At 33.5% G+C, this 12,713-nt stretch overlaps 1 protein-coding gene across 10 annotated transcripts in view; it reads left to right on the top strand.

The window, feature by feature from the left end:
• The first annotated feature begins 3,111 nt into the window (after positions 1-3,111).
• Positions 3,112-12,713, top strand: part of LOC115222629 (synaptobrevin) — a 51,307-nt gene continuing 41,705 nt past the window's right edge. For 3 of the 10 annotated variants that reach the window (XM_036511507.1, XM_036511509.1, XM_036511506.1), the window contains exons 1-2: positions 3,113-3,299; positions 10,208-10,240. In XM_036511507.1, coding sequence (XP_036367400.1) covers positions 3,298-3,299; positions 10,208-10,240 — 35 coding nt within the window. In that variant the 5' untranslated portion in view covers positions 3,113-3,297. Of the gene's footprint in view, positions 3,300-10,207; positions 10,241-12,713 lie in introns of all 10 variants that reach the window. The other 7 variants (XM_036511512.1, XM_036511511.1, XM_036511505.1 and 4 more) reach the window with 5 other exon arrangements.

Here is a 12,713-nt window from a genome sequence, read left to right as displayed (position 1 = left end):
CCTTTGCTGTTAAATCGTCCATCCACTCTGTAGACTGTGGTAAGAGGAATCCTAAGGTTTTGTACTCTCTCACACTGGCTAAGTCCATCCTCAGATTCACTCACAATACACCTTCTCTCTCTCTCTGTCGAAGACAAACGGCTCTTTTGCTTTTGGTGTTTGCAACATGGCTAGTTGCTATAAACAATTAACATTTACTGTAATCATCATCTAGCGTCCGCTTTCCATGCTAGCATGGGTTGGACGTTCAACGGGGTCTGTGAAACCAAAGGCTGCATCGGCCCAGTCTGATCTGGCAGTGTTTCTACGGCTGATGCCCTTCCTAATGCAACTACTCCATGATTGTAGTGGGTGCTTTTTAGTGCCAGATGGAGCTGGCAAACGGCCACGAACGGATGGTGCTACATGCCACCGGCACGGGGGCCAGGCGAGGCTGGCAACGGACACGAACGGATGGTTCGCTTAATCACAGCTGCAATTTCCATTGATGTTGATCGATTTCGATGAAAAATAATAACGAGAAGCACCAGTTAGTATTTGCACAGATAAAGTGATATAGTAAGCGGTGGCTATTTACCTCTGATATGTCTATATACACTCTTGATTGCATGTCTCAATGATGTGTTAATGAAGGATTCTTGTACCATAGCATGCATCCTTCTATGATAACTTCAACTTTAATGATTGAGTGGTTAGCAGAAAGGTAATATCTAATTGTAAAAATATGCAAATAACCACTAGAGTTTATAAGGTTTCCTTCAGTACTTACCTTTATTCCATGCCTCATAAATAAAAGAATTAAATTGCTTGTTGATCATAGGTGATAGATTTCATTCTATTAGTCTATTTTTTAAATAACGTAGACCAATAAATTGTAGGGCAAATAATTCCCAAATTATTAAAACCATTTAATTATATATGAAAAAATTAAACCATATATGAATAAGATTTTATTCACAAGATCAGAGGTTGCTGGTTCAACCACCAAGCATTTAATTTGGTCAATTCAGTATCAATGTCATCATTGCTATCACCACCACCGTCAGCATCATTTGATTCCTTATCCCATGCTTGCCTGGGTAGAACATATCCCCTGCACAGTTTCTCAACATATGCAGTTTGTTTTTTTTGCCAGATTCCTGAGGTTTGGCCATTCCTTCCTCTTGGATTGCATAACACTTACCTGTCAGTCTTCAATGTACCAGTATATCTGTACCAGTACAGTTTCTTCTCTTACATCCAGTTTTTCTCCCAGCTTCACAAAAGCATACTGGAAAAAAAAAAAATCCAAGAGGACAATTTCTAGACATCATTGTATGAGGTAATCAATCAAATATTAATTAGTTTGTTATTCAACAACTACCATTTAAGCCTCAGTCTACACAGCAAACCATCAGCAGTTTAGCTCCAGTTCAGCTTTGGCCAAGCAGACCTGTCTTCATCAAAAGCATTCAGGCCATGACCAATTTGTTTTCATTCTAGGCATAGTGGTTAATATGTCCTTTTCTAAGATGATAGGGCATGATACGAAAATTTAGCTGCCACTTCTACTAAGTGGCAAGTAACTCCCTCATTTTTGTGAATTGTCATCTTGGATGCTCATCAACAAGGCTCGATGGTTTGCCATAACTATTCCAAATACTTATTTGTTCTTATACTCGAGAAAAACATTTTTATGCCTTCAGATATACATCTTATGGGAAGAACGGTTACATTGCTGGTATTTATTCCATAGTTTCTGAGTGAATAACAGGTAAAGATTTGTAAGTTAAGCCAAAGACATCAAATTCGAGTAAGATCGATTAATACCAAAGCTATTATTTGACTGGTTGACCTCGACAAGTTCCAACTCGATATTAATAGCGATTTCTTTTCGTGGTGGATAAAAAGCACTTTTAGTATGCAAGGCGGAGGTGTTCAATCCCAATAGGTGTTAGTATATTACTGGTTTGTATCTTATGGAACCATGAAGAATAAAAGGCAATGTGGCGGCGTTTGACACTCGAACTCGGGCACGAGCTGCACTGAATCTTGCACCGAACCATTTAGCACTCAGTCACCATCCACAAAAGCGAATGCTCATGTTACACTAATGTTACCAAATGTTTGACGTTTGAAATAAATTAAATGCAAATGGAACAGCAAGATGGAATTGGAATGGCCAAGGTGGAACATTTGGTTGATTGGAACATTTGGTTCAAGTTATAATATAGTCAGAGAGTCAGAGAGAGACAGAGAGAGACAGAGAGAGAGAGACAGAGAGAGAGAGAGATAGAGAGAGAGAGAGAGAGAGAATATTGGTTAGATTGATATATAATTTTTCTATAATTATATATATAAATATAGAGAGAGAGACAGAGTGAGAAAGAGAGAGAGACAGAGTGAGAAAGAGATAGAGAGAGAGTGAGAAAGAGAGAGAGTGAGAAAGAGACAGAAAGAGAGAGACAGAAAGAGAGAGAGCGTAGTCGGTATGTTTATGAGTTGCCTTCTACGTGTATATATATGTTGGAGCGTGCGCAGAAGCCCGTATGATTACATCAGTCTATATATATATTAACAACTGCTGTATATTGTATGAAAAGTCGGCGTATTGCTACTTTCACTGGATAGTCACCTCCTCCTCCTCCTCCTCCTCCTCCCTTTCGATATCCGTTCGTATTTTTCTTTTTACTATACGTTCGACTACCACCACCACCACCACCACCGCCACCTCCACCACCGCCTCCACCACTACTGTTACTACTACCGCCACCGCCACCACCACCACCTCCACCACCACCACCACCACCTCCACCACCACCACCACTACTGTTACTACTACCGCCACCGCCACCACCTCCACCACCACCACCACTACTGTTACTACTACCGCCACCGCCACCACCACCACCACAGCCACAGTTACTCCCACCACCGTCACCGCCACAGTCACAGTCACTCTCACCACCACTACTGTTACTACTACTACTACTACTAGTACTGCTATTACTACTACTACTACTACTGTAGCTACTACTGCTGTTTCTGCTGCCGCCGCTGCTGCCACCGCCACTGCTACTGTTACTGCTGCTGTTTCTGCCGTCGCCGCTGCTGCTGCCACTGCCGTTGCTGCTGACTGTTGCTGCTGCTGTTGCTGCTGGTGGTGTTGTTAGTGCAGCCATATTGTCTGTCAGTCAGTTTATTTTAGCAGTGGTGACTACTGACTGCTTTCCCAGCCTTCACTGCCTCCTCTGACACTCATTTTTACGGCCAGTCGAGAGAAAAAAAAAAAACCCCTTCTTTTTTGACGACACAATCATGTAAGTATAAATAACAATAATAATAATCATAATATTCTCTTGTGAAATATATTTATTTTTTCTTCCAAAATTTCCATCCATCAGGGATGAAAATGAAATGTGTCTTTTTTTTTTGTTTTTTAAATTAAAACCCCTCCAAAAAAAAAAAAACCCAGCAGAACCGAACCGAAAAAAAAACCAATGGAAAAAGAAACCCCAAATCCAAACACTTCTCTTCTGTCTCTCCTTTATTTTCCTCCTTTCCTTGTTTTAATGTCGAAGGAGAAAAACGGAGAAAATAAATTTTGTTGTTGGACGCCATTTTGTTCTCATCTGTCATTAAACAATTTGTTTATCCATATTCCACCAAATGTACAGATGTTCTACGCTAAATATACACCCAGTGTGTACACTAGTATATGTATATATGTGTCGGTATATGTGTCTGTCTCTGCGACAAAAACCATTCCTGGTCGGTTCTTTTTTATTGAGAAATGTCAAATGAGGTTCTCCCTCCTTTCTTTGGAAGCTTGTCACAGAGAGAGAGAGAGAGAGAGAAACCTCATCTGCGATCACCTGTTAAGTCATGAATTCCTTCAGAGAATGGAACCCCTTCAATGTTCCTTACTCTTGACGACATGTACACCACACCTTTAACCCAACACCACCGACCGAATCATAATATAATATATACATACCTATAATATATACATACATAAAAATATACATACATAAAATATATACATACATATATGTATATATACATACATATAATATAATTGACATACATAAAATATATATATACATATAATATATATATCATACATATAATATATACATACATATATGTATATATACATACATATAATATAATTGACATACATAAAATATATACATACATATAATATATATATACATACATAATATAATTGACATACATATAATATATATATATATATATGTATGTATATATATGTGTGTATGTATGTAATATGCGCATACATACTTGTACGTGTGTATATATGTGTATGTATGTATGTGTATGTGTTGGTCTTTTTTGCTAATAAAGCTGCTGTAATTTCTAATTTTAATGTCATTTGGGAAGAAGAGGAATGGATTTAATTTTTTTTCTTCTTTTCAATGAAATACCCTGGACACACACATTCATGTGTGTGTATAGATATGTACACACATATATATATATGTATATACACACATATATACATATTCATGTGTTTATGTGTACGTATACAGTGTCTATGTATGTATATATATATATATATATGTGTATATGTATATCTAACATTTGTGTGTGTGTCTACAAATGTTATCTTTTCTTCTCCCTCAACCTGTTGCAGTAATTATGTTAACTTTCTTCCACATTATTATTATTATACACCCATCCATAAATGTCCTCTTAATGCAATTCTTTAATAATTATTTTTAATGTAGTCATTGTTATCCATCACCATCATCATTATTATTATTATTATTATACATTATCCTGTGTGGTGGTCTAATCTGACACCTCTTCAATGAATATCGGATGATGATAATCTCTGAAATGAAAAAAAAAAGAAAGAAAGAAGAAAGCACTTGATAGTTTGTCCTGTGAATATAATGTGTTTCATTCATTCGATTGAATCAATAAGTTATTTTGTTAGGAGCGAAAGATGAGGAAGAAATAAGAAATTAAATTGTCACTTTCCATCGATGTTTCTGTTTTTCCTTTTCCTTTTTCTTTCCTTATAAACTTGATACGATTTCCAGTTCGGAATGAATGGCTGACATTCGGAGTTGCTGTTAATTTCTAGCATTTATTTCTATGTCTGTCTCTGATTTAGATTAGTTTATTATTGAATACAGTGTGTCCTTTTTTCTTTTTTTGGGGTTTGAAAAATATTTTTTTAATATTTCAAAATGAAATATTGACAAGACAGAAAAGAAAAATTCACACGTATATTAATTTACATACATAACTATTTTAATTGCAAATCGGTGTTGAAATCCATTGATAATAATAATCAATGGTTTATCAATGGATTCAGCTGTCTTCTTCAACACAAGGATTAAAATCAAATATATTCTGAATTGAAATGGAAGCAATTTCGGTTTTTTATTATCTCCAATTTTTATTCATTTTTGGTATTTTCTTTTTTCTGTTTTTAATGGCATTTTTCAGCCTTTAGTTTCTTCTAATCGAAAACTTACCTAAGATGTCGATTTCAATTAGTAAGTGCAACGGTATATTTTTTTATGAAGAGCATAATTTAGAATTTAGCTAAGTCATTTTTGGGATGCAGTTTTTAAAATAGTGATCAGATATTGATTTTTGTTCATGGAGTATTAAAGGAAGAATGACTATTGAATTGTAATTTTCGAGAGAGACACCACAACATCTTCGATAATACCATGGGAAAAAATTACCTTATTCTCACTAAGAAGACAAAAACCTGAGTGTAAAACAGAAAACTAAATTCATTCATTCATTCACTTTCTTATTACCAATTCTCTGCTTTGATAGTTTATATTTTCTCAACTGTCTTTTAATATTAACAATTAGAATTTTGTTTGACATTTTATTCTTGTGATGCATTTCTGAAGCTTTTGGTCTTCAAATTCTGTACAAAAGATATTATATCCCAAATCTTTTGTGAAAGTGAGTTTAGAGGAATTCAATATGGATAATTCATTCGGTTTTTTGGTTGCAACAAAAATAATTACTGAATAGTTTTGCTAATAGCTTTTTTAATTTTTTTCTTTTTTTCTCTTTTTGTATGGGTTACAACTAGCGTTGAATATTACACTGAAATACCTCATTTACTTGTGATCGTGTTCGATTTAATCACATTAAGATAATCTTAATTACATTCATACGAATCATTATATAAAGTCTTTCAGAATATCTGTTAGGAGGAAATAATTAGTAATTACAGAATTAGTTAATTTCTTTGCTTTTGGCTGCCAAAATGTTACCTTCCAATTGTTCTAATGAGAATGTGTTTATAATATTAGATGCAATAAACGTTAACATTGATGTTCACACAGTTAATATTTAATAATAAGGGCTAAATTCATAATATCAAACTATAATTTGACCTTGAACAAACATGTGTATGTATATGTATGTACTAGCATATATGTGTGTATGTATGTATTTATGTGTATATATGTTTGTCTGTATGCGTGTATGCGTCTACATATATACGCATATTTGTATATATAATATACATGTGTATATATATGTGCATATTGGTGTATAAATATCATCACTTAAAACATCCATTTTACCTGCCTGCATGGGTCACATGGAATTTGGTGAGAGGCAGATTTTCTATGGCCAGCTGCCCTTCCTGTTGCTAATCTTTACCTGTTTGCATATTTTCCTATGGATGTGTTTTTCATCATAGACTTGAGATGAACAACCTCACTTGTATGATGATGATGATGATGCTGTTTACAACTATCATGTAATGTCTAGACATAAGTGCACATATACATACATATATATATATAAACGCACTACAGGCTTTCAGTTTTCATCTAACAAATCACATCACAAGGCTTTTATTGGTGTGGGGCACTTGCCTAAGGTATTATGCAATGGAACTGAGCCCAAACCACATGGTTGGGTAGCAGATTTCTGAGCTACACAGCCATGCCTATGTATACATGCATGTGTATGTATGTATATAATATATATATTGTGTATGTGTATATATATATATATATTGTGTGTGTGTGTGTATATATATATATGATATGCATCTTGTGTGTATATATGGGTATGTATATATGCCTGTATCTCTAAATGTATGTGTCTCTATATATATGCATGTGTATAGATGTACATTTATAGTAGAGTATATGTGTGTATGTATATATATGTATAAATGATGGCATATGTGAAACATCTGTATGTGTATAGGTATGTGTGTATGTGTAGGTATGTGTGAATGTGTAGGTATGTGTGTGTGTATATATATATATATATAATATATAATATATATATGCATACATGTAGGTGCATAAGTATGTACATAGGTGCATGTACATGAATGTGTGTGATATAGGTATAACCTTTGCTTATTGTTAGAAATGTTTTATTTTCCATCTCTGAGGTTTCTTTTTATACGGAATGTATTATAACTAATATCTTCTTGTTAAGCTCTCTTCGCTTGTCTCATAATGTATTCTTGTACAGCTTGTTGTGCATGTGACTATCTCTTGTGTCAGTGATAGGATTAATGAGATTGCTGCAGCTGAAGAGAAGCTTTTCTGCATTATTGAATGTTTTTAGTAGTTTCTGATGCTGTGTCTTAAGAATTGCAATTTGTACCGTTTTAACTAATGTCTACGAAACAGCTTTGATTTCTACGATTGTCACTTCATCCTTGTTATCTATCTTTTCAGCTGGCTTGTAGGTTTGATCATTATAAATGAATGGGAATGTAGTGTGCTGCTGCTGCTGCTACCATCACTGCTATTACTGACTGCTGCAGCAGCAGCTACCACCACCACCACCACCACCACCATCATAAATGCTGCTGCTTAGAGCAGCAGGAAAGGGATGAGGAAGCATGGAATTGGAAAAACTGAATTGCTTTAGTTAATAGAAGATAGTCTTCCCTTGCTCTTTATCATTTTTAAACAATTTTTCTTGTCTTGAATTGGTTTTTCTCTTGAAGTTTCTTCATAATGTATCTTATATGCCAGGTCCACACATCTCTTTCATCCAACATCATCACTTCATATCTCTTTGTTTGGATAGGTCTTTTCCAACACACTACTTTGTCATTTGTTGTCTCTCTTCATCTCTTTTGTGAGGTCCAGTATCTACACTTGTTCCTGAGTCTTTCTTGGTTCTTTCACAAGTCCCTTCCACAGGACTCCCTTGGCACTGCTTCACCAAACTCTCATCCTCCATATGCTTCACATATCTGTACCAGTGCATTTTGTTCTCTTGCATGCTACATTTGATTCCTCTTATATTTCATTTTTCTCTCAGTACATATCTTTCATGTATTACACATATGTAGTACAGTTTTCTCACATCATCCCTGTTTTTGTACATCCTCCACATTTATGTTGAAAGTTTGCTATCGTACAACCTCACATTTAGTACACAAACATCATACTTTCTACCTTTATTTTTAAAAAAATTTGATTGCAACTGAGGTATTAGCTTCCTTAAATTTCTTGCCTTGTTCTTTTTGGATAGTCTTCTTCACTGTTAATTAGATCATCTTGGTAATGAAAGCTATCAACTTCTTCCAAGTATTTCATGGGTGTTCCAGTTGCTAACTATTCTTGTGCATCTGTTACATATAAAGACTTTATTCTTTGTCAGCCTGCCTTTGAACCCTCACTTTTGCATCCATAATTAACATTAGGTGCAGGCATGGCTATGTGGTAAGAAATTTACTTCCCAGCTACATGGTTCCAGTTTCAGTCCCACTCTGTGGCACCTTGAGCCAACCAAAACCTTGTGAGTGGATTTGGTGTACAGAAACTGAAATGGCTGTATGTGAGTGTTTTTGTTCCCAACCACCACTTAACAGGTGTTGGTTTGTTTACTTCCCTGTAACTTAGCAGTTTGGCTAAAAGACAGTAGTACCAAGTTTTTTTTTAAAAAAGTACTGGAGGCAAGTTGACTAAACCCTTCAAGGAAGTATCCTAACATAGCCACAGTGACTGAAACAAGATTAAAGATTTGGTATACAACACAGAATTCTTACAGCTTTTGCATCTTTAGGTCTTCCCTAATGGCCATAGTCCTGTTTACTTTTTTGCTAATCAGAACTTTTGTCTTTGGTTTACATTGATGCTCCTAATTTTTAGGCTTTGTTTCTACATTAGAAATTTCTCTTTTACAGATTCTGTTGTGAGAACTTAGTTATGAGCAAACAAGATTTACCATAGGCAGCTAGTCTTGATACTCTTCCTGTTTACCACTTAGAGAACTATAATAAACAGCAAAATACTGAGAACTGAATCCTACCAGACAACATACCTGCAAGTGAAATTTCTTGCTGAAATCTTTGTCGACTCTCACCTTCATGAGAACACAGACCATGGTAGCCTATTAAAGGGGCCTCCTTGATGTTGAGTGTTTGATATAATGCTTTGTTAATGTGTAAGAACTCCTGTTGTTGTCTCGCCAGGAAGAGAACATCACTGGGGACTCTTACACCAAACACAAACTTTAAACTGAATCTCATCTAAGCTAATTACCTTCCCTATTAGTTTATTTGCTTTTTTCATATTCACCCATCAAAATAAGAGTTTGTTTCCAGAACATCACCTTTACCTTTCTAACAGTTGATGTTCTGCACCACCACTCATTAATTATGACACTACTCTATACCACCTGATTGATTATGCAAGTAACTTATACATACCCTACTTTATTGGATGTTTTCAGCATCTCAGCAGGTATCCCTTCCAGTCCACCTGCTTTTCTTTAATGTCCTTAATTGCAATCTTGACCATATGTTCTTACTTTACCTATCTCCCTTTACTGTTCTTGGCTTTTAAAGAAATTCTTTTACTTCTAAAATTCTTCACTGCATATTTTAAAATGGGCTTCTTCTGCATCATTGATTTCCTTATTTACTTTGTATTTAAATTAGTTATTTCTTGAGATCGTTTTTAACATTTTAAGAATTTATTGAATTCCTTTTAATACTTGAATCGAGTCTCTTTTGTGAAGCATACAGACATTTCAGTTTTATCTTTGAGTTACCTTAAATAATCACTCTTACTTCTGAAACTCTTTTAAAAAATCTGTTTTCAATAAAGGCACTTTGAAATGTCTTTCTTTTAAAAGCATATGCTCTTCTGTCTTACTTTTATCACCAAAATTGCATATTAGAATATATTATATGCAAGCAAGTATTTAACTGTTTTAAACCTTTTTACCTCTCAAGGGAAGACAATGGAGACTGGACTGTTGTTGTAAGGTATCATATATATTTTTTGACTCTATTTGGCTTTGGCTTCTGACTCTGCTCCAAACTGTATGATTACTTTTCTTTTAACTGACATGAAGCCTTAATACATTCTTGGGAGGTGTTTCAGTCTTTTTTAATAAAGTGTGTGTGATACCCTGACTAGTTCTGAACTAGAATTTCTTTATGGTACCGGGTTTTTTTATCTTCTAGTTATTCAAATGCATCAACTTATTGCAATTTTATTGCTTATTGCAAATTTTACTAATGATAATGAAAAGGTATTCTTGAACTGATAATTAAAATAAACTCACTATCATATAACTTAACAATTAATATTATTAGACAAGGTTTTTCTAAACTTTTTATTTGATATGTAAAATCTGATTCAGTATTGAATAATATTCTTACTTTTACTGAATTATTAAAACAAATAATTGAATCACTAGCATTGACTTAGTTCAGATGTAAAGTTCTGCAATATATGAGACTTTTCAAAAGCCTTTCAGTTACCCTTATGACATCCAGTTATTTCTACTTGAATGTTCAACTACTTCTAATTACTGTATTTCTGAAATCTGTATTTGATTTGTTAGTTATGCACCATAGGCCTAATCAAGAACTGAGACTAATCATCATATATAATTTTGATTGACATTTCCAGAATATAGCTATGTTGAGTACTTTATTCCGGTTTGAGAAGGAAATATTTTATATACTTCTTAAAATTTTATTTAAATATTTAATTACTGATTCATAATTCACTACTAATGCTATTTAAATCATTATATCAATATATGGTTAAGTTTTATAAATGTCACAAATTAACACTTATTTTAGAACCTTTATACTGACTGCCAAATTTATGCTTGACAGATGGATATTTTTAGTGTAACTAGGTAATTAGTATTTCATTGAAAGGCTCTTTAGCATATGAAACTTGCTTTCATTAACTTCACCTTTATTGCTTCACTAAGATGTATTTTGCTTTATTGATACATTAAATTATGTTTTTTGTGATTTTGACTAATAGAAATCAATTAAGTATCATTCTTTCTTATTAGTCTCAATATGTTACCAAAAAGTTTTTGGAAATCATTAAAATGTTTGATTTTTTGCTAATTTCATATATTCTATAGTTTTAAAATTAATTTAAAGATTTAAGGTGTTGATCCTGATGTAAGTTGAATACCAGTGGCTATGTATTATAATTTTGGCTATGGGAATCAGTGGTAGACAAAATGTGACGATTACATGTCCCACAGAGGTTAGCATGAACATTATTTTGTGGGATAAAGTAGCATGCTATGATCGAAACAGTTGGGTATACTGTTGTAAACTTACCTTTTGTTCCAGAAAGTGATTCATTTAAAGTACAAAAATATTTTTGGAATATTTTCGTATTATAATGAAATTGCTTAGACAACATCTTATGAAAATTACATTAAAAATAAGATTCTTTTTCACTTTTTACATATTCTTTTATTTATATTAAAATGAGACATTGTTGAGGTGTAAAGCAAAAAAAAAAACAATTAAAAATTAAACGACTATTTTTTATTCCTCATCTCTTTTATGTTTGACTTTTTTTTTTTTTTAGACTTCTTGTAAAAGTTGATTTACACAAAAATGAATCTGCTCCATCACCTGAATTTTGAAAACTTTCTATATTTCATTTAAAGAATCTTTGCATACTATCCTTTCTTATGATAAGGATACAAAAGAAAAGTTAGCATTTCTCATTTTCAAGAAATAGGATTACTTTTACTCAACAACTACAGCAGCATCATAGTTGCTGCCTAACTTAGTAAAACTGATCCTTAGAAAAACATTTACACAGAATAACTAGCATAGTTGCTCCTCAGAAATTTTCCATTATCAGATCTGCAACTGCCATGGAGTGGTCCATTGGGTTTTAGGGAAACTGAAGCGTGTCTCAAGCAACTCAGTTTGATGGAGTTCAGCCATCTTCAAGTACTACTTACAAATCTAATCATTCATTTACTCAGGTTGTGAGATACGTTCTATAAAAAATACAATGTCATGAAATCCATTGAACTGTCTTTGCTTATTTACACTTACATGAACTGCAGCTATGCTGAGTTTGCTTTTTCTTTCTGGTGACATATGCTTAAATACAGTCTACATACATTTTGATGCTATTCCCAAAACTTACAATATTTTGGTATTATTCTCGTTTTTATCAGCTATCTTGCATGTAGTAGTTTCTGAAAGTTTTTATTATATACAGATATTGGATCAAGTGCTTTTGAAATTGAATCTATTTCAACCTTTAACCAGTCAACAGTGAATTAGAATTGTAACTAGTATTATTTTGAGCCTATCATATGGGCAGAACTAAGTTACATATGAACAGGGAATTCATTTTGCTAGTGTTATTTTTTTTCTTTTAAATTTCAACTGATAAAAATCAATTTTATTTGAAATTTGATTCAATATTTCATGTTTATTCATATATATTCTG

Source organism: Octopus sinensis, linkage group LG20 (assembly GCF_006345805.1).
Source record: "Octopus sinensis linkage group LG20, ASM634580v1, whole genome shotgun sequence".
Lineage (NCBI taxonomy): Eukaryota > Metazoa > Mollusca > Cephalopoda > Octopoda > Octopodidae > Octopus > Octopus sinensis.
This window is presented reverse-complemented; position numbering and strand designations above follow the sequence as displayed.